The sequence below is a fragment of the Falco peregrinus genome, chromosome 7 (genome assembly GCF_023634155.1).
Source record: "Falco peregrinus isolate bFalPer1 chromosome 7, bFalPer1.pri, whole genome shotgun sequence".
NCBI lineage: Eukaryota > Metazoa > Chordata > Aves > Falconiformes > Falconidae > Falco > Falco peregrinus.
Window position 1 is genome coordinate 24,736,459 of NC_073727.1, and position 23,404 is coordinate 24,759,862.

Consider the following 23,404-nt stretch of genomic DNA (forward strand, 5'->3'; position numbering starts at 1 on the left):
CCAATGGTGCCGCTCGGTGTTGCGGCAAGATGGCGGCGCCCAGCCGCGGCGCCGGGAGAGGGGTCGTAGCGGGCCGGCGAGCGTGAGGCGGCGGGAAGCGGGACGCCATGCTGCGCGCCTCTCTCCGCGAGGTGAGCGGTGCCAGCCGCTGGCGAGCCGCCGCGGCGCGGGCTGGTATGGCGGCCGGGGCGAGCGGGCCCGCCGGGTGTCTGTCTGTCCCTTCTCGTCTCCGCTCCCCGGAGCCCGGGGATGGCGCTTTGTCCCCTCGACGCCCGAAGCGGGCTCTGTCACCTGGCTGCTTTAACAGGGGGGGATGCGCTTGCAGGTTTCGGCAGCGCTGAGGGAAGGACGTGTCAGTCCGACGGAGCTCTGCCGGCGGTGCCTCTCCCTTATCAAAAGCACCAAGTTTCTGAACGCTTATATTACCGTGGCGGAAGAAGCAGCTTTGAAGCAGGCTGAAGAATCAGAGAAAAGATACAGCAGAGGTACGTTTGTAATTAATACGAGTCCCCAAAAAGGCGTCGTGGAGGAACGCTTTGTGTTAGATGAATCCCATTTTCCTTTCCGGGTAGCTGTGTGCTGCCGGGGGGTGAGGGGGTTGAGGCTCCCGTGGGTGCATGCCCATGGTGTGTGCTTGGCACCCAGTAGCATATTCAGGTCAAAAATCAGAGGCAAAAACCTGAACCAAACCAGGTACTGCAGATTAAATACGGTCTGTGCTTCTTGAACGACATCGTGGCTGTGGGTTGTCTCTTCTCTCCCAATTTATTTTGAATTGGTAGCCAGCAGTTCCTAGGATCAGGAAGATGCAGTGGCCTTTTGCAGGCCTGTTGGCTGGGATAGGCAAACACCTGGTAGAGCCTATCAGGTTTCAATTAAGCAAGCAAATGAAAATAAAACAACATTGTTAATCACAGTTATTAGTTGGTGAACAGAACAGCATTGAGTCCTGTTATCTACAGCATTTAGAGGCTGATTGTCCTCATTTTCCTTTGCTTTCCCAGAAAAGGGAAGTTTTCACCTAACGAGGTATGTTTTTTTTTCCTTTCTGGGTGACACTTGCTGTCCTCTGGCAGCTTACGAAAATTGCCACCCAGAGTGTTTGGTTTCCTGACACAGGCCTTTTAATTTAATTTTTTTTTTTTTTTTTTTTTTTTGGCTGGATGGTGGATAATCGATCACTTAGGGAAGATTTTCTCTGCTTCAGTAATTTTTTTAGATTGTATCTACTGTGTATGTCAGGTAGGCAGAATTTATGGCTCCCAGCCTAGGGATGGAGTAGATTTAGGCAGCACCTATGGCTGAAATAAGCATTACATGGTCACATTTTGAAAAGGTAAGCACTCCTTTGGGATAGCTAACCTATATGAAAGCAGCTGCCTGTCTTGCAGGCTTACACACGGTTTGCAGAGCTCTGCTTTGCGAGGCCTGGTCTGGTTTGGCAGAATGCTCAATGCTAGTTAGAATGGAAGATGGTTCTTGAAAATGTGACAGACAACCGTCAAATACTAAGTGGATAGCATTCTTGTTTCCAAAAACACCCAAAGGGACAAAAAAAATAAAGTGTAATTGATAAGACTGCACATCTATCTTTGTTTTAATCTCTGTTGTCTTTGCAAAAATTCCTAATGCAGGTCAGCCGCTGGGTGTTTTAGATGGAATTCCTATTGCAGTAAAGGACAACTTTAATACAGCTGGCATTGAGACAACATGTGCTTCAAACATGCTAAAAGGTACAGTAGAGCTTTTAAAGTAAAATCAGATCTGATTTTAGAGCTCTTGCTTCTTTCTTCAGAGGGTTTATGGAGTGGAGTTTTCCAGAAATCTAAATATTTTCAAAAAATGAGATGCGAAAATATGTTTGTCTAATTTCTGCCAAGCTCATCCTGGTATTACAGATGCATCTTTTTCTTGTTACAAGCACATTATCTCCTTTATTCATAGTTACATGCTGTTACCAATGTGATGTTTATTATAGCCTATATACTAGAATAGTTGTTCTATAGTTCTCATTTTGCTTCATGTTACTTTTAGTTCTACAGGAGAGCAGTCAGTGCTTGTCTAGCAAAATCCAAATACGGGTTTTTTTCTTTTTCTTTTTTTTTTATTTGTTCTGTTGATAATTGTTGACTTAAGTGTTTTTTTCATATGGCTGTAGGAAGAGTAGACATTAACAATTATTTTCTCCGTGTACCTGATAAACAAATATGTTCTATAAGGCTTTTTAAATTTTTTGAGATTTCCTAAGCTCGTTGTTTGTCTTAACACGCCACGAGCATTTACAAGGTGTTAGAAAGTTTTCAGGGTATAAGCAAAAGTAGAAAATATTCCTTGTAACTGTTTTGTTCTGTACAAAGTGAAATTGAAAAGTTTTGTGGAAGATAGCGATAGCTCAAGTAAATTAGCAGACCCATAATCTGATTGTGGTTTTTTTTAAACAGCAGAAGAAACGAAATATGGCTTTGCCATTTTAAAAAGTGTTACATTACCTGAGATGCTTTTCAGTAAAGCACATTCTCAGACCCATTGTGATTGATTGCACTGTTGTGGCTGAGAGACTTAGGAGTGATGATGTCTTGTTCCTGTTGAGGCTGGGGGTGCAGAAATCCCTGTCAATATTCACAAAAGGAACTGGTTGCTGCCTAGGATCTCATGTGAGTGTCATGGTTCTCAGTCTAGTTTATGTAAGGTCTGAGTGGTCAACGGTGCACATGTTTACTGTAGAATAGCCAGTTACTATTTCAGCCTGTGGTTAACCGTATGCTCCTTTATCTCATGATAAGAGGAGATAATTCAAGATAGTTTAGCACTTCACAGAAAGGAGCTCTTTCTCAATTCTAATTTTAGATAGTTTCTGCCAATTAGCTGAATGCTACCCTTCCGGTAACTTGGGTATGTGAAGTCTTAGCTCCACACTCGAGATATGTATAATCCAGAATTACTGGGTTCTAAGTTGTGGAGAGAAGAAAAAGGCATTGCAAACAAAACAGCATTTGATTGACTTTTGCTAAATTTTGGAAGTTACTCATGTTATTTTGAAGGAAAACTTTGACACTGTGAATGACAACTTTGAAGTGTTCAGAGTGGCTACTTGTAAAAATCAACTGTATCTCACCACTCACTTATAATTGTTGTGATTGTTTTCAGGTTATGTTTCTCCTTACAATGCTACAGTAGTTCAGAAATTAATGGATCAGGGAGCTGTGCTTTTAGGAAAAACAAACCTAGATGAATTTGCAATGGGGTGAGTGATACTTATTATTTTTAATGTGTGATTGCACATTAAATACACACAATCTGTTCCAATTTACCTGTAATCCTTAACTCGTCTTTTTCTGAGGTTAGGAAATAATGAATACTTACCCATGAAGATCATATAAAGTTGCATTAATTTCTCCCTGAGCATTTATACTGTTGTCTAAATGATACAAATGCTGAGTTTTGCAAAAACTATGTTCAACTATAGCTGTGTTTGAGGGGGAAGAAGCAGTACAGCCTTTGCAGAAGGCTGAGACGGAGCAGACTTCTTCCAGATCCAGTAGCTTGTTACTAGAATTGGTTACATAACCAGTTAATTGCTGCCTTTTTCTCTCTCCTCACTGGTGGTTTTTGCACTTAGTTAATTATTATCATGCTCCTGATGGCAGTTACCACCTCTGCCGGTCAGCCACTGGACTAATTTGTATGAGTGCTCCCTGACTTGCTGCAAACAGGCTAATGTAAAGTAACACTTTAAATTGCTTAAGCTAATGTTGGTGACTTTTTGTCAGGAGCTTGATAGAAAATACTCTCACAAATTGATTCTTTAGGAAATCAGTGAAGGCAGCCAACCTATAGCAAGGAACAGCACTGGGCAGTTAGGGATAGGCATCTTTGTCACCACAAATGCTGGATCTGGAAAGGAATGTCTGAGACTTTAGTTACCTATGAGAAACAATAAGTGTTGTGTTTTGGTTTTGTTTTTATTTTACCTAAACTGAAGACAGAGGTTTGACTGGGAATTCATGTGGATGGGGTGGAAATACTTTGACTGTATTGTTTTGGGTAAAGTAAATAGTGTGTCAGAGACACTCTTTGAAGGAGGAGCTGGGAAAGAGCTGATTATGCAGTATTACAACTAGTCTAAGCTAATTAAAGTGCAGGATTCTCCTACAAAAGCTTATCCCACTACTGGCCTCTGGTCTGTGTGTTTGCATGGTCTCTTATGCGAGCACCGACATGGCTGCTCCATGTGCTTGATCAGGGTGTGAATCCAGTAATGATGCCTCAATAAGGTTAGTTTTCAACTGTTGTGTCAACTGCCCACTGATCTTTTGGCTATCATAACACTGCCCCCCTGGAGTCAGGGGGAACATGGGGTGGAGGTTGTGAAGAAGAAGGAAGGTACCCCCAACCCCTGCTTCTGGTGGCATCTGACTGAAACCAGTTTCTGAGAAGTCAGTGTAACAGTCTGAACCAGCAACCTGTGGCCTCAGGAGAGGGCTACAGAGTGAGTAATAGTGTGTTATTTACAGAGAAGTGCTTGTTCCTGCTATTGTGGGGCTTTCCCCCCCACCTTTAGCAGCATGGTTTTCCGCAAGACTGTGGTCATCTTTTGCTTTTTCCAAATGCAGGGTTAGGAAACCAGAAGATGTTTCTTTTGAAGCAGATGTTCGGGTTTACTGTTACATAGCTTAAATGAGGTTTATATTTTTGTGATTATGTTCTTTTCAGTGGAATTAGACACAGAGGAGATAGAAAGAGGTATGAGTTCAGATCCTTTGTGAAGATCTTTTAGACTTTACAGTTCCATGTAACGTTGTTGAAGTTGGCTGCACAAGGATTTATATACAGCAGTCTCTTTAAGCTGAAATTGAATTTGCTATGATGAAGGATGAGGAATTGGATAAAGAAAAAAAACTTGGAGAATGCAGTGTGTCATCTGTCGCTTGTGTCTGTATTTGTCCTGTCTGACTACCTTAGATCTGGGAGTACAGATGGGGTATTTGGACCAGTCAGAAATCCCTGGAGTTATTCAAGACAGTACAAGGAAAAATCTGTTCCAAAATCCGATTCTGAGGACGAAGAGTCTAACTGGGTAATAACAGGAGGGAGCTCAGGAGGCAGTGCGGCTGCTGTGTCATCTTTCACATGTTTTGCGTAAGAGGCTTTAAAAAATTGCTTTTTTATTAAATATCTCCAAATATGTTGAAAGGTTTTAATTTTATAATTTTCTCATAATTTAGTTTGAACCAGGAGGGTTATTTGCACTGGCATGCAAGAATTTATTTCGGCATCCCTAGTTTTTTCGTGGCATATGATGAAGCCAGGATTAATCCACGTAGACAAATTTAGGCTTATTAATTTTGAGTGTTATTCATCATACTGATACAACCACTTTGTGCTGGGTGAATTAAAATGATAATGGCAATAAAGGAATGACAGTTTTATTATTATTCCCACATACTCTCTTAAAATTAACATGGGTTTTGTGACACATCATCTTCCTCAGAAAGTGCATGACACAAATACATGCTGAAAATGTAATTCAGCAAATGAGGAGATCCCTTAATTTGTAACAGTATAATAATCTTTCCTCCCCTCCTTTGTTTTTATAGCAGAGTTATGTAGTAATACATGAGATTTGGGATCTGAAAGCTTTCAAATCCCTGACTTAACAGAAGGATGCACAGATACTACTCGGATACTTACAGACTTGTCTGCTTTAAAAAGTTAGAAGACAGTTTTAGTTTTGGGGGGGGGGTTTGAGTTTTTTTAAAGTGATTTTAAAAAGGCAGATTTATTTTTTTTTACAATAATCATTATCTGCATGAACTAGCAAAATGCTATTTAACAAATCAGTTATCTATATTATCTTCCCATCCAACTGGTAAAAGAAATCTGATCCTTAAAACTTCACACCTTTAATTTTATACAGTTTTTAGAGCTGCATAGTGGAACACATTTTATAGAAGATGATTTCAGTTGTGCTCTTAACTGGAAGGTGTTTAAGAATGCTTTTTAGTTACTGTGTTCTCATTTACCCATTGACTATATTGTAAGTGTCTATTTTATTGTGGAAATATTTTTTGCTAATGTTGATTACAGCTTTTTAAAAAAAATGTCTTTATATACAAGACCCAGTTTATTTTATGATTTTTTTAAATGATACCTCTCTTCATCTCATTGCCCTTTGCTAAGATGTAGTTTACTCAACATTTTAATACTGTTGAAAACGAACTCGATGCAGCCATTCCCAAGGACTGCTGGTCCTTGTCCTGAGCCAGAATGGGCTGATCCTGATAGGGTCTGGCACCTTCTCTTATGTTGCTGGGCATGCTGAACTCTCATTTTGCACTGCTCAGCACTTTGTCAGATCATGGAGGTTTTTTTGTCCAGCTATTTTATTGCTTATAACCTATTGTATATCCACTCTATTAGTTTCTTTCAGGCATCAGGAATGCTGCCAGTCTTTGTCTTTTCACTTTGAAATTTGGATGTACAGAAATGCTACAAAATTGAGGATCTTTTATATCAACACAAAAGCTCTGAAAAAATTCCACTTCAGCAAAGTCAATTGAATTGGTTCAGCCATCTCAGAAACAGATGCCTATGGGAAAAGTCACGTAACCACTTCAATAAAAGTTATACCTCCTCCTGAAGTGTAACTTGTTTTTGGCAAAGATTTAGATGAAAGCTGTTTTATTTTTTAAATGGTGCTTGAACTTAAAATTATTAAAAACTAGAAGAGTGGATTTCATTGCAATACGAATTTCCAATTCCATTACAATTTTTGTAATAGAAATTTCAATTTAGAAAGAACAGGGTTTCACCTGTGAAAGAATAAAAAAAAGTAAAAAAAAAATTTTAAAAATGCCCTAAAATTGCACCTAAGCTGCTGTAAGCTGGGAGTTCTGATGCTATGCTTTGTAGGTTTGGAAGCAGTAAAAACATCCTAGACTTCAAAAAGTGTGCCCTCTTGTTAGGGGCAAGAAGTGTACTGTGTCACTGTTTGATTGTATATTGAAAGATGCTGCTTCATAGCGTATTAGCTGCTGAATGACTATGACAGCGATGTCTGAAAATCATACACTAAATCACATGAGGTGTATCTTTTGGAATCCACAGTACTGGAACAGACCAACAGAGAAGGCAGAAGTAGGTATTTAGGGCCATGTTCAGATGGCTGAAATTCTGCCTGTCTACTTCTGCTTTGTGAAGAGAACTGGGCTTTCCTGATGGCTAGTGCAGAGACACTAAGAAAAGTAAGAGAACAGATAAAAAATAGCAGACATAGGGAGCAGACTGAAATTTAGGCTGTGTGATTATGACTTCTAATCTGGAAGAATTCACGCATTTTTAAATCCGTGCATCTTAAAGCTGTAAATTTTTATTATTTGGATAAGTTCTGAATTACTAATTGATAATCCTTTTGAAACCGTAGAGCCTTAGGGTCAGACACAGGAGGATCTACCCGAAACCCTGCTGCTCATTGTGGTCTAGTAGGTTTAAAGCCAACATATGGACTGATTTCTCGCCATGGTCTCATTCCCCTAGTGAACTCTATGGATGTGCCAGGAATCCTAACCAGATGTGTGGATGATGCAGCAGTTGTGTTAGGTATTACTACTTCATATGTCTTTGTATACAGCATACCTTTGTTTACATTACCTAAAACCAAACTGAATTCTGGCTACCCAGAATACCCAGTGTATATTTTGCTGTTCTTTACATGTCATGTCAAATTTCAGGTTCGCTTGCTGGACATGATCCTAAAGACTCTACCACAATTCAGGACAGCTTTAAGCCGTTTGAGCTACCCAATTTGACTGACATCAGCAAGCTCTCGATAGGAATTCCAAAGGTAACATTTAAATTCTGTCAATAATTGTGGACAGGAATGGCAAATAGGATACCTAACAAAAAAATATTTGTGTCTTGCTCACCACCTTGTAGTCTCTCATGATTTAAAACAGTGAAGACAGTACAAAGCAGCTCCTGGAAAAGAGCCGTATGTGCTCTGTTGCCTGTGCAGGCAATTCATAGCAAGCACATGCTAATGCTTCATCTGAAACATTTTGTCATTATTGTGGGAAGCTCTACTGGGAAGTTCCAAGGCAAATGGGGAACTTCAGTTCTTGGTTCCTTCTGTTACTTTTTCATCAGTCACCTGTATAACCTCAAACCAAGTTGCTTTTAGTGCCGTCTCACACAGTGACGTTAGTATTGTTTGTGCAGTGCTTTGAGATACTTGACTAAATGGCACTGTGTTAACACAAAGCAGAATTTTAAAAGCAGTTGAGTAGCAGAAGGAGCTGTAATTCACCAAGCTCTGATAAGGATTGAAAGACAACTGTAATCTGGCTTCTGATGTATACAATTCAATCATGTTTGTAAGGATACTTGCAATTTAGGCACAACATTTGGGACTTCAGCCTATCTTTAATTTAGTAAATGCTTTGCCTTCAAAGAGACAATGTGAATAACATTTGTTGGTTTGATTCTCAGTATTTGAACCTGTGTTAGAACAGGTATATTAAAAGATTTAATTTGGTAAACAGATGTCCACTGAGCAATTATTCGGGATCTGTGAAATGCAAAAATTGTATGCCTAGAAAATTAATAGCTGCATATTGTTTAGACGTTGATAAAGCTAAAATAGTGGTATTGGTTAATTATTCATATCCTTTGGACAGTTGTTCTCTACTGCTACAGATTATCTTAAACAGATACATGCATATATTAAACATGGGTCATAACTACTCAGGAATTAGACAGTATTATGACCCTGATACTGTGGGTTAGAAGTCAAGCAAGTATCTTCAAAAATAGAAAATTTTAATAGAATATCTTTAACTTAAGCTATGTTCCTGTTTAAGAGCTATCTAAGTCTTGTGCCAACCCCTTGATTGTAGTTCTTCGGTGGGTTGGTTGGTTTGTTTCACTGAGGCAAGCCAGTTGCCACTGGTATGCAGTGGCCCTAATATCTTTTTATCTTTCCTACTCACAGCAGCCCTAGTATTAGGATTTAAACCTGAAGAGTTTCTACCCACAAACTGCAGAGCAGTGAATCACAGTTTCCATGAATAGACAAATAAGTAAATAATTGGGCAATTCCTCCTTGGGAAGAAACTGCTGAAATTCTGTGGGCTGCAATATGTGGGGTGATCCTACTGAGATGAACATAGTATTCTTAAGAAGACTGAATCCTGTTAATTTAATACTGTTTGATTGAATAATATTTCGTAGATGCAAGAAGCTTTAGTAAGTACTTTAAATCATATAGTGGTGAGGTGATAGTTTCAGTGTATTTTTTAGCAAGGAGTATTTGTGTTTTGGTTGCCATTGTAAGTAAATCAGTATGTAAAATCACTCCCTTTTTTGTTTTTCTCTGAGGAATATCATGCACCAGGTCTTTCTAGTGAAATTCTGGCTGTCTGGTCAAAGGCTGCTGACCTCTTTAAGAGTGCAGGTGCTAAAGTAATTGAAGTGAGTCTACCACACACTCGTTACTCAATTGTCTGCTATCATGTGCTGTGCGCAGCAGAAGTGGCATCAAATATGGCCAGGTTTGATGGACTGGAATATGGTAAGGCCTTTGAAAAAACTTTTTTCTCGGACAATAGAGACGTTGCTGGATGCCATTAAAAAGTATTAGTTATAATAGATATGCTCTTCATGGTTGAATGCTTGGTGTTCTTTCTTCAAGATGAATGAAGTAAAAACGCTGTCCAAGAAAAATGAGTAAATAAATACATACTGTAATATATTTCACTTCTAGACACAGGAGTGTCTGGGCTTAAAATCTGTTTATATATCTATAATAAAATAGGAATCATATGCTTTGTTGTTCTGGAATGGTAGTATGTCAAACTGAGCAAACAGTGGCTTATTGTATTACTATGTATAACACTACCTTATGTTGTAAAATCTTAAGGATTACAAAAAGTATTAATTTCCAAAGTGCTTTTTCTTTTCAGGACACCGTTCTGACATGAACAAGTCCACAGAAAGTATGTATGCTGCAACACGACGAGAAGGCTTTAATGATGTTGTGAGAGGAAGAATTCTGTCAGGAAACTATTTCTTGTTGAAACAGTAAGCAGAACATCTTCAAACTTAAATTTGTCAAGTTAACAATTCTTTAAGCAAATGGTGATTAATTATTCATCGTGACATGAAAAAAATATTCATCCTTACACTAGTAGCTACTTGTATTTATTATTATTGCTTTAGCTATATAATACCTAGTGAACTGCTAGTAATGAATGATAATGTTTTCCGTTAGTCTTACCAGTGAGCCTCCTAAATTAAATAAATAAAACGACATAGTGATTTTTTTTTTCCTCCTACCAGGGTATTATTGGCGCCTATTAGTTGAATTAAGGAAAAATCTGTCCTATGGTATGACATTGAAATCATACTGAAGCCATTACTGCTATAGTTTTCAAAGTTCTGTAGCTGTTAATTCCATTAGAACTGCATAGAAAAACTACTGATGCATTCTAGTGAGGTCTTCTAGAGAAGGACAGAAGATACGGCAATTAAATTAACTTACAGCTCTTTGCCTCAGTATACAGGGAAAGGAAGGCCCTGGCAAAGGTACTGAACTGATGTCTTTACAGAAGACAGGTTTTTATCCAGCTCATGTAGAGAGGCTGGTGCATGGATCAATTTTACCTTTTTTCCCTTATTTTTCAGTCCTTATCCAACAGTCCTAATTTATGGTAGTAAAAGTGCTGGTTTTCTCTGTCTTAATTTGTTCAGATGCTAACAGAAATATTAATTGTGCCATCAGTCTTAATGCAAGTGCACTACAGAAAGAGCTCTGTCTGCTGGAGTATTCGTCAGATATGACTTCTAGTTGCTTTAGGGGACAGGAATGTTATCAGTCAGTATGAAACAACCAGCTTTTATGGAATGCTGATATTCCTGCCAAGTGTGCTCCTTCTGGTTACAACTGTCCAGATCGGCTTTCCTAAAGCTGCTTTAAAATTCATGTAGTTCACTCTTCTGTAAAGGAATATACAATTGGCTTCCATCAAGATTGAACAGGAGAGTCCTGTTCTTGTCCACAGTAAATTACTTTTGAAGAACAGAACACAGGGTTCGAAAAGCATTCTTAGAATAAATAGTAAAGCCATCTGTGTCTCCTGCAAATGTTGCATTTTACAGATTATTTTTATCTTGCTTTTGTAATCTGTAAAATAACTAGGTGGTTGTTCAGGAAGTTGTGTTTAATATCTTTAGGAATGATCTGGAAAAGAGGATCAAGTGCACCCTCAGTAGGTTTGCAGACTGCACCAAGTTGGGCGGGAGTGTTGATCTGCTGAGGGCAGGAAGGCTCTGCAGAGGGAGCTGGGCAGGCTGGACCGATGGGCCCAGGCCAGTTGCATGAGGTTCAACCAGGCTCAGTGCCGGGTCCTGCCCTTGGGTCACACCAGCCCCACGCAGCGCTACAGGCTGGGGGAAGGGTGGCTGGAAAGGGCCTGGGGGAAAGGGCCTGGGGGTGCTGGTCAGCAGCCAGCTGAACGTGAGCCAGCAGTGTGCCCAGGTGGCCAAGGAGGCCACCAGCATCCCGGCTTGTATCTGAGACAGCGTGGCCAGCAGGACTGGGGCAGTGACCGTCCCCTGTACTGGGCACTGGTGAGGCCGCCCCTTGAATCCTGTGTTCGGTTTTGGGCCCCTCCCTGCAAGAGGGACGTGGAGGTGCTGGAGCGTGTCCAGAGACGGGCAACGGGGCTGGGGAAGGGTCTAGAGAGAAAGTCTTATGAGGAGCAGCTGAGGGAACTGGGGTTGTTTAGCCGGGAGAAAAGGAGGCTCAGGGGGATCTTAGCACTCTATACAACTGCCTGAAAGGAGGCTGTAGGAGGTTGGGTGTTGGTCTCTTCTGCCAAGTAACAAGAGGAATGGCCTCAAGTTGTGCCAGGGGAGGTTTAGATTGGATATTAGGAAAAAATTCTGCACTGAAAGGGTTGTCAAGCATTGGAACAGGCTGCGCCGGGCAGTTGTTGAGTCACCGTCCCTGGAGGCATTTAAAAGACATGTAGATGTGGTGCTTAGGGACTTTCTAAAGTTAACAGTTAGAATGATTTCAGAAACTATTGTAGAAAAAGGGCAAATTCATGATATGACGACTTAACTTGAATCTGCTGTCTATTAATTGTAACTATTTTCACTGCAGTTTTTCAGAACCAAAACTTTAGATTGCTCTAACAAAGTGGCTTTTGGGCAGTTTTAATCTACATTTTATCTACAAACACTCTGGCATGTAGCATAGCTGTGGTTTTAGGTGGCAATTACTTTTGAAACTGAACTTCTCTGAATTTAAGGATTCCACTTTTACCAGTTCTGCATATGAAGTTAAAAGGAACAATAGACATAAAGCTGACTAATTTGTTTCTGCTTCCCAGTTGTGTAAAGACAGTTTAGAAATCCATAGACCACATGTTTACATGAGAAAAAAAAGTTAAAGAAAGATAAAGTCTTTATAGTATTCTACAGAGAAGTATGCTACAAACACATGGATAGCTTTAAGTCCATTTGGAGCCCTGTAGATGGTGGGACTTTTTCACGTGCTGTAAGTATCTTGCTGGATTGAATCCTAAATGATTAATGCCTATTTTCCAGGCCTCCTGAGTTCTGTATTGTTTCTAGGCTTTGCTGTGCTGCCCAGCAGTGAAATTCAATACACAGTTTCAGAATGGTCATAAAATTGTTGTTTTGATTTTTTAGTTAATCATTGTAAACTAGGATTTTGTTTTCCCTTCACCTTTCTCCAGCAGTGTGCCCTCATTTCTTCCTTCTCCAACAGCTTCATTGCTGTGAGAGCATAAACACCATGCTTGATGACTAAGCTCCTGGCTTATCAAAAACTCAAGTACCAGTGTTAGGCTTTTAACCAAAGGGAATACTGGGCTTGTCTTTTCTACAGTAACTAGAGAAATTAAGTTCTGTGGTTTTGGAATTAAATGTCAGGCCCTCATGTCCATATTTCTTTCTAGGAACTATGAGAATTATTTTATTAAAGCACAGAAAGTCAGACGTCTCATTGCCAATGACTTTGTGAAGGTTTTCAGGAGCGGTGTTGATATTTTACTCACTCCTACCACTCTGAGTGATGCAGTACCATACATGGAATTCATCAAAGAAGACAACAGAACCCGCAGCGCACAAGATGACATCCTAACACAGGCTGCAAACATGGCTGGTGAGTAGGGACAGGAATTCATCTATGTTTTCCCCTGCCTAGTCATTTTTAATGTCAATTCCCTTCAGCTATTTAACCTCTTCTTTAAAATCAAGATATTTCACCCCTGTGTTGTAAGTCTCACAGTAATAGCCAGGTATAAGGATAGTTTATTTATTAAATTCTTTAGAATGTAAGACTAGATTTTAAAGTGGGGCACATTGGAACTGAGTGCGGACTGCAGGTAAGATGAATCTGCTCAAGTTCCAGAGACCAAAGTAATTTTTCTAAGGAGAGCTGATTATCTATTCAGAGGACGCTGGCTCCTTAAATCACTCTGATTTCTTGTGATCAGCTAGCAGTATCCTTAGTTCATTGACTCAAGTTATTTAACTAGTCTTTTTTCCTCTACAGAATTTATTTTCTGGTTCTCTTAGAATTGCTACAGAAATTACTCCAACTGGATTTGTTTAATGTATTATCTTTGCATTTGTATCTTCCTTTCAGGACTGCCAGCCATAAATGTTCCTACAGCTCTTTCAGAAAGGGGCTTGCCAGTTGGGCTTCAGTTCATTGGACGTTCATTCCAGGAGAAGCAGCTTCTCACTGTAGCCAGATGGTTTGAAAAACAAGTAAAATTCCCAATGATCCAGCTAGAAGTAGTAAAGAGGCACGACCACGATGTTGTTCAGCATCAGAAATCTGCTTCTTTTTCATAACGTGAGACTTGCTAGTCAGCTAAAGCAAGAAACCTATGGGGTTGGTCTAAAAATATTCCTGCTGTTAACTCTCTTTTGCAGAAATAATCCATTTTAGGATGGAATCATGACAGCTTGTTACTGTGTAATTAAGGCAAAGTGAATCATTAACTAAACATGTCTGTGTTATTAAGAACCATTTTTAACCGACATTAAAAACAGCAAGTTGAAATTGTATATCTTATGCCTGTGGAGCTGCTTTTTTTTCCATTCCCAGAGGGTGTGTAAGGTATCTGGCCCATTAAACAACTAACCTGAACTTTTGTGTGAAAATTGCATAGTTGCCAAAGGGCTTGGTTTCCTTCTGGAGCGTAGACTTTTGTAATGGAAACAACCAGACAAGCTCTAATGGAACAAAGGTATCAAGGATCTGTTCACCAACAGGTATATACAAAAGGAAACAAGGGAATAACTGTATAGATAATTAATTTTTAAAATAAGTAAATCCCTACTTCTAGCAAACTCATGCAGAAGGTGAAATAACCTTCAGGTTTACACGTCGTGCAGATTATTCTGGTTACATCCATTGTAAGAATGATGATGTCTAGTAGTCCTTGAGTAGTTACTTTCTTCTTCCTCTAATCATGTCACTGTGCGCATCCTGTCTTGCATCAGCTTGCTGACCAGAGCTGTCAGTGAGGTTATCCATGTTGGGATACCTGCTCTCTGATGTGCAGTCACATCCACCGCTTACTGTTTCTAAAAGTAAAGGTCTGTGTCTTTTGCCCAGAGTTTGTGATAAAATTCGGACTGTGGAGAGTATTCCTGGAGACACATGAAAGGCCTTAGAGTGTTACAGAAGAGAACAAGCAGAGAATTGTTCCTTCCCTTGGAAATTAATTCTGGACTGACTTCTGTCCCACAGGAAAATCCCTGCTTGTGCATGGCAATCTTTCTCTTAAAACTTCCCCTGATGTTAAGAGAAATCTGATGGAAAAAGTGGAGCGAGGCAGATTCTCATTTTGTTTCCCAAGCAGCTAGGGAAGGGGAACTGTTAGTATACCTGCACTACTTTTGTTAAAAACAGGACTCTGATTGCAGTGTCCAGCATCCTCTAAACAAGCATTCAGATGAGAAGAGCAATTGACTGTTCTGACACGGGTCCTTCACAGTTTCTTCTTTTGGTAGATTTCTGAGCATAGAATAACTATGCAGTGAAATACACAGTAGAGAAGATACAAACCAAGCAAGCAGACATCCATTCTGCACAGCATTTACAACTTCTGTGTTAGTAGTTGAGACCTATCTTTGAACTGAAGGTTGTGAAGACTTGAAAACAGAGCTCCTGGGTAGATCGTTAAATTTCTGGGCTGTTAGATACAAGGCAGCCCCAATAAGGCTTCTGCCCTGCTTCCACTCCCAGCTGTTTTGTGTTTTTTTGGGGACTATATACCTGATGCTCTTTCTTTGCTCCCCTAAGGATGGAATTTCACTAAGTCAGAGATGACGGCTAGTGGAACCAGCATGGTCAAACATCTGAATGTAAGCGAGTTACTGAAGTTGTACAAGACGATACCTAAGAGACATCTGCTGTCTTCATATTAGAAAACCATTCTCAAGCAGTTGAATCTGGGGTCCTCAGCAGTTCCTGAAGTAGCTTAACATCCCAGATTACTGTAGATACAGCGATTGTGCAGAGCATCTCTGAGCAGAGCTTTTTTTGTGCAGCTGCTACCAGCGCCCAAGTCATGGCTCCAGAGTTACAAGTTTCTGTGATGGGTAATTAGACTCGAAACTCATTGTTACAGACGCGGAGGAATTCCAGGGAGCAGAAAGGTCTGGGGGTTAAACAAAAAAACCCCAAACAAATTAAAAACCCCCAACCTGTCTATACAAATACTTTATATAACTGCCTTGAAAAACAATTTGCTAAAATAATAGAGTTAAAAGTTTTATGGTATTGCAGTTGCCACAGCGGGGGGTAGGTGTAACCTAACCACACCGTGAGCCCAGATAATTCCAGTGTTTCCTGAAGGAAACAAAAAGCTAGAGCTTTAGCAAGCAAGTAATCTGCTTTAATGTTTAGGGGTGCAAATGTTTGCTTTAGAAACTGTAAGGACACTGTGTAGTGGAAAAGTTATTTTTGAGAAGAAAAGTATTAAGAGCTTTTGCTTAAGATGTTTTTAAATACAACTGCAATCCGATATTGCAGTTTATGCAGTTTCCACATATGTCATTTTTCCTTCACTCTCCTTAATAGACTCATAGTAAGGAGAAATTCAAAGGAAAATTTAACCTGACTGCTGCTACTTGTTTGTTCCCGCATTTCTGTTTTCAAGTTGGGGGGCTTTGCCTGGTTCTGCGTGTGGTTTTGTAGCCTGGGCTATGGGCCGATACCTGTACAATAAGGGTATAAGGGCTGTAGAGTCAAAAGCAAATGCCACTGCAAAATATGCAATTAAATGGACTTCAAAGCACTGGGAAATTATTTTTTTTTCTAAAAGGACTGTTCTTGTAGGTCGCTGTGTTGGTTAGTGAACAGATTTGTGTGACCTGCCTTGCTGCACTGGTTGTGATGTGTGGTGGATGGGTTGCTGTCATCTGTGCTGGCCCAAACACCTGGGGCAGCAATGGAGCCTCCTGGGTTAGATGCCCCTCTTCAAGGGAGGGTGCACTGTGGTGGGAGAGGCTTGAAGTTACAGGGCAGAGGAAAGACCAGCTGAAAGGCTGCTGCGGGCGGGTGCGGAAGATGGAGCAACAAGGGAGCAGGAGCAGAGGTGGTAGGTGGTCACTACTGGCTGGCAGCAACTGGGCACTTGCCTGCACTGTACTGTGAACTGGGATAGCTGCTGGGTTGCACCTGCTGTTTGCTAACAGCAATCCCAACGGGGAGAGAAGCTCCTGCACTGCTGCAGTGTATGGGGTACAAGCAATAGGCACTTCACTGTGCCACCCAAGAGGAGAAGTTTCGGCTTGGGAAGAGACACAGAGAAGCACAGAAAAGTTGTCTAGGCAGGCTGTGAAACACCAGGGGGTAAAACACATGGAAGAGGGGGAAGATTAAGTGTCATAGAAGCTGTTAACTCATTTGAGAAGCCAGAGACTTAGGAAGAAAAGGACATGGGGACAAGGAAGCATAAATATTCTGTTGAAGGAGGGAGGGGCCCCAACTTCATGTTCCTAAATGGAAATCTTTGAAGGTGGGTGCCTTTGTGAATTGCACCTCTCTGAACTAGAATGTCCACTTGATTTAGTCCAAGACCAGAATGTTTAAGAGTTGCATTTGAAAACTGGTCCCAAAGTGAGTACTATTCAGGCACACATAATGCCTGACACAGACACATAATACGTGCTTAACAAAGACCAAAAGGAAAACATGTAATTAACAATATACTTCAGGAAGCCTAAGGACACACTGCAAAAAGGACCTCATGAGCTCAATTTCTCTTCATAGGTAACTATTTCATACAGTCATCTCCATAAATTTATTAAAATCTATCTAAAGAGTATTTTGGTTTCTTCTATTAGTATTCCAGAACCTTTTGTGAGAAACTTTAATCACATCCAAGCCATACACACCTATTTGCTCAAGGCAATATTGTTCTTTTGTTTAAATATGCCTTCTCACTCCTTGTGTTTAATTCATTCTTGTGTTTATAGAGCACAGTTGCATTCTTCCTTAGCCTTTATCCTGCTAGGACAAATAAATCAAGCTCTCCCAGTTTACTCCTGTGTATTAGAGTGCCCTGTGCTAATCCCTGTAGCCGTTCACTCCACCTGCTCCAGCTGAATCCATCTGTCTTCCAACACAGGTGACTAGTATTGTAAAGATGATTCCAGGTGCAGTTTTAAAAGTGCAACAGCATTAATATTTCCCCATTGCTCCTGAAAAATTCCTCCCCAAAACAATCTGGAACCACACTTGGCTTTTACTCAGCCATATTACACCACACCGGCGGCTCAAAGCCAATTTACAATTAACCAGTGCACTCAGGGGCTTTTTCTGTCTCCATTGCTTTCAACAGATAAGCATTTCCATATGAGCTGAGAGCTCATTGTTAGGCTTCTAGGTTAATGAGCCTGCATTCCTCATTACTGCTATTCAAACTATCAGTTTTCCAGTTTTTCCTGTAGAGTCCAACTCTCCACTGTTTTGACAGTAACTCCCAGCTTCATGTCATCAGAAACAAAGAATGTGTCCTTCAAATATCTTTACTTATCACTATCTTACCACTGTCTACAAGTACCTTAAGGGTGAGCGTCAAACGCCCAGTGACAGGATGAGGGGCAATGGGCACAAACTGCAACACGGGAGGAAACCTGTGGTTTTTGAACATCAGATGGATGTTCAACCCATCTGAACATGAGGGAAAAACTTCTTTACTTTGAGGGTGGCATAGTCCTGGGACAGGCTGCCCAGAGAGGCTGTGGGGTCTCCTTCTCTGGAGACATTCCAAAACCACCTGGACACAATTCTGTGCAACCTGCTCTAGGAGAACCTGTCTTAGTAAGGGGTTGGACTAGATGATCTCCAGAGGTTCCTTCCAGCCCTGACTGTTCTGTGACTCCATGATAACTTTACCCTCATTGCAATCATTTTCCAAGCCCTTGCTGCCAATGGACTTGGAGAACAATAAAATCCAGCTTCTTCTGTGTAGCTTCAGTAAATCTCACCTGTGGCCTGATGATTCATGACAGTGCATCACTTATTGACAACAGCTAGATACAGCCTGAGGAGCTGCAGCCACACTTAAAAACTTGGAGTTTTGGTCCTCATTCTGTTCCATAACTGGCTTGCTTTGAAGGCTACAGGCAAACAGAGCCCCATTGCAATAGACACTGTGCAAGAATATCAGGAAAAGAACCTGCCCTTGAAAAGAGCTTGCATCTATTGCATGTTTACCCGCCACCCCCCCACCCCCCCCCCCTAAAAACAACAACAAAAACCCACCCCAGGATAATATGCTATTGTATCCACAGTGCTGGAAACATAAGAGCCTGAATGATCTACTCTCAATTGCGAACAGTGGAAACTTGCTGAATCACTAAAACCAAACCTTCAATAGGCAAAATGCAGCCTTGTCACTAAGACAAACTGCGAATAGCAACAATGAGGCTTGGAACAGCTTGTATGGAGCCAAACTGCCTCTTGTACTTCAGCTGAAGTTCATCCAGAGTTGAACGAGGAAGTCTCCAGATGGTCACTGGAACTGGAGCTAGAAGGAGGGGCCATTATGTTACTTTCTTGTTCATACACAAAGTGTAGATTTTTGTTTAATGCTTACATTTAAGACTTATGCCCAGAGGAATGGACAGGATAAACTATGAAGGAAAGTGGCATAACCTAAACAGGGAGGATGTTACTACTTTAAAAGTATATTGTAGCCATAGCACTTTGGCAGGTATTAACTCAAATAGCAAGGGGGAAAGCACAACTGTGTTGCAAAGTTTGTGCTGTGCTTTTTTGATACAGCATGTAAGACAATGCCAGTTCTTTTACCGAAGAAAACATCTAACATCAGAGTATTTAGGCAGACAAGCAACAAAATCCTCTATTGCATTCCCAGTCAGGAGTGTGACGGGCAGGAGGATGTCCATGTTGTTGAGCTGAGCTGTAAACGACACTTCATTCTGGATCTTTCATTTTGGGTTGTATTTGTGTCTGCCCCCTGCGCTACACAAGCTCACTGACAGTGCACACCCAACACCGCCTGGCTCAGGGAGAGCATGAAATACCTCAAAAAGACTTTGAGAGAGCAGCAGCAGCTCTGAGTCAGTCTGCCCGCTCCTAGGGAGGCCAGCTCGCTTGCTGTGCAGATGATCAGCGGTGGGAAGGCGCTAGGCTCCATCACAGTGGTCACACAACAAGTCAGAGAAGATATTTAGGAGGAAGAGCTGCCCCTGAGAGGGCTGTCCACTACAGGCAGGGCAAAGGCTGTCTTCAGGAAGACATGAGGGCAGTCCTGGCACCTTGCCAGAAGTGCTGGTCCATAGGAAAGCTAACATCATTTAGAAAAAGGGCATTTCTTAGGACTGTTTGTTTTAATAGGTCTGTTCTTACAGTTTTCAAGCATAGTGATAGCAATAATTGTTAGGCTTCTTAGCTTCCAAGGACTCAATGATAAATATGTATTTCTTCATTTCCCATCTCAGTCTTGAATCTTGGCCCAATCGCAAGGTTCAAAGCACCAATAGATGCACGCACACAGTGTGAGGAACATATAAAAGCCACAAGGGCTATGTGAAACACTGACTATATAGTCGAGGTGATAACTTATCCCACAGCATGAGGTCGACCTGGGGGATGTGCCTAAATATCCCCAGAGAGGAAAAAGGACCCAGCTCTGCTTACACCTGTTCGATTTGGGACTTAAAGCACCCAGTCAACAGAATCACCCTCAAAGCCAAAAAACGTTCTGTGTTGTGGCCAACACTGCTGCAGACCTTTGCCATGAGACCTTCTCAATTGAGGGCAGCCCAGCAGGACCACAGCACATCCTGGCAGGAGGGGGTCCGTCACACAGCGAGCAAGGAGGCCACACTGATCTTCAGTCAAGGGGAGAGCAGATTACACCTCCTCGTACCAATCTCGGGGGAGGAACTCAGAGAAACACACTATTCTTGGACAAAAATACTCTTGTTTTGTCCCTAGAATATACACTGAGACATTGCAGGTGCCAAGCGTATTTTTTCCACCTGGCGTGTTTTTCTTGAAAATCAAATTTCTCTTTTCTAGTATATGCTAGAGGAAAGGATGGTGGTGGGGAGCTTGTAGCATGCCTTAAAAAAATGAGGGGAAATGAAATGGAATACCAAAGCAGAAAATCATTTTTGCAAGCAAGTCAGCAAAATATTCTAATGCATTTGCTTTTCACACACAGTTATGTTTGCAAACAGCCTGATGAAAGGGAGGCGCATTGCCCCAGTTCCATCATCTCTGTGAGACTAAATTGGAGCACTGGAGGATAGGGACTTGATCTAACATGCTTTGAACCTGGTGAAAAAACAGACTTCAGCTGAACCTGCACTGAACTAGCACCCTAACTGAAAATAAAGACTACATTTATTTCTTTTTCTTCTTTAAAAGTGAGACTGTTAGACAAATTATGGCATAAAGGAACTTTAGGGAGCTATTGCTCTTCTCTGTGCAACCTTTGCACTCTTTGTGTACAGTATCTCTGACTCTTGCTTCTCCAGTCTGACACTTCATTGCCACTAAATTTATTCTCTTTAAAAACAAAATTGCCTGATGAATTTGGCAATAAACACGGAATTTGTTGATAGACTGGAGATGATGGAGGAATCTTTCAAAAGTGAGATGAAAACTGGTTCTTCTTGCTGTGAATGGAATGAACATGTTCTCGTCAAGAAGAGAATCAGTAAACATAGTAATGTGCATGCTTGCCTAACAAAGGTGTCCAAAACTTCCTTGTCTTGCCATTCTTCATTCTGAAAGCACAGACATTCCCTAAACCATTGCCTGTGGCTTTCATGAGCAAACTCACTAAACAAACATCATATTGCCATGGAGTCTAGTATTACCAGAGTGAATGTGCTATTGAATTAACAACACATTGAAGCCATTTTAAAGTATATTTTAATCTTTAAGATACGAGAACTTAACTCATCTCAGACTCTGGTTGCTACAGTCAGAAATTGCTGTCATTGCCTTAAGTATCAGTTAGCGCAGTGGATGGGTGGGGGACAGGAAGACTAAACACCGCTTCATTATTCTGTTGATCTCTCCCATTTTTAGGCCTTTTTTCTAGGACCTGCTGCAAGCACTAACCTTTATATGTAATTAACATTAAAGAACATTGGCAAGAAAGAGCCCTGAAAAATTACGAAGTCTCCAAACATGAAGATGAAATCTGAAAATGAGTTTCATCATTCACGAATAACCTTTGGAGATATCTCTCTGTTTCTATAAGGTTGACATTGTCAGGTCCCTACCCATATGCCACTTCTAGAACACTTGTCATATTTTTCTGTCTTTCAATATATTAATCTTTAACAGTAGGTAGGAGGCCCTGGCTTTCTCCGCTTTACAGAGGAAGAGCAGCTGCACAGAGAAACCAAAGAAATCGTTTTCAAACGGATCTTTTTTGGATATGACTTAACTCTGTACTTATGGCACCCCTTCTGAAAGCTTTACTAGCCATCAGACTTAAGGGTGCCTTCCACAAGCCTGATAAGACTTACAAGGACAAGACCAACAGAGACCACGTTTGCATCACTTCACCATAAATAATTTTTCTTATTATTCTGTGGAAGCAGGCCATATTTACTGTAGTGTGCTATGCTGGTTTTGTGTCACTCACTTTCTACACAAGTGTCAAGTACCATCCAAGAAAAAAAACCAGCACTCTACAACTCTAAATGTATGATAGCAACATTATTTTTATCAACCACCTCTTCTAACAACATTATAAAGCTCTCAGGTTGGTTTGACAGGAAGCATTTTTCTATCAGTCTGTTGACAGTCATATTATATTGTTTTCAAAGCATTATCAGTCCAGTGTCCCCCCCCCCCCATGGTTTCTATTATTTTTCCTGTGGCTAAGGCACAACACACTTATGATTGGCTGTCTCCATTGAAATGCTAGCAGGTCTCACAGGTTAGCTTCCCCCCTGCCTTCCTTGGGGCTTCCCCACCAGCCACCCCAACGCTCATCACAGCCTCTCAGCCCCACTCAGTTTCCTGGAGGGAAGCTACGCATTTTCAAATGTTTAGCTGCAATTTAGCATTCTCCCAAATTATTATGGAGGGGAAGATATCATACAGTCAGAAGACATGGTTATAGCATCCCTGTTTTGTATCTATAAACGTCTTTAAAGTCCTTTCTCTGCTGCTTGTGACAAAGCTTTTGTCTTGCCAGTGGCACCAGTAGGTGACCAGGAGCACAGCTGGGCTGGGAAGGAAAGGTCGTTTTTATTCTTAAGAAAGCTTAGAGCTCAAGTGTTTAATGTCTTACCTTAGCTCAAGTGTTTAGTAGCTTATCCTATGGAAAGGGCTGTATCAGCTTTCGCAGTTAGAAGTTTCTATCTTATATTTGTCACTCTCAGCTTCCCCATTCTTCTTATTATTATGTATTCACGGAGAAGAGGATTATTGTTTTAACAGCTCCCTCGGCTAGGATGTTGTTGTTTTTCTTGAAACTAATGTACCCTTATTTCTTCCCAGTTACAGCTTATTAGGCAACCCGTAAAGTATTCTTCGATGTTTTCCAATTATAATTTACATTTTTCCCCTCAACTGACTTAGTTCAGAATTGTTTTCCACTTTGTCAAATTGTATCAGCTAAAGCTACTGATTTGCATTTTGTTTGCCTTCAACAAATGTAATCGAGTTATGACCATTTAAATTTATCGTACTGCTAATTTTTAGTTCTGTGGTTCCTCCCCTCAGCTAGGACAGAAGTCTAGTCTAGAGTTTCCCTGGTGCAATTCTTTTTAAGCAAGAAAATGAAGAATGTTATTTAGTGATTCTGAAGATGCTTCAGTGCTGGCAGCAAGAGACTGCTGACATATGTCATTT

General features: G+C 40.9%; 1 protein-coding gene across 2 annotated transcripts; it reads left to right on the forward strand.

Moving 5' to 3' along the window:
• Positions 1-14,103, forward strand: QRSL1 (glutaminyl-tRNA amidotransferase subunit QRSL1). Of its 2 annotated transcripts, XM_055809487.1 has the most exons (11): positions 1-131; positions 326-485; positions 1,635-1,733; positions 3,148-3,244; positions 4,963-5,139; positions 7,424-7,599; positions 7,731-7,843; positions 9,376-9,568; positions 9,960-10,077; positions 12,984-13,189; positions 13,676-14,103. In XM_055809487.1, the coding sequence occupies exons 1-11, from the start codon at positions 108-110 to the stop codon at positions 13,885-13,887; spliced, it is 1,575 nt and encodes a 524-aa protein (XP_055665462.1). In that variant the 5' UTR covers positions 1-107; the 3' UTR covers positions 13,888-14,103. The 2 variants fall into 2 exon arrangements, with proteins under 2 accessions (XP_055665462.1, XP_055665463.1); XM_055809488.1 differs by lacking the exon at positions 4,963-5,139.
• Positions 14,104-23,404: the final 9,301 nt, after the last annotated feature.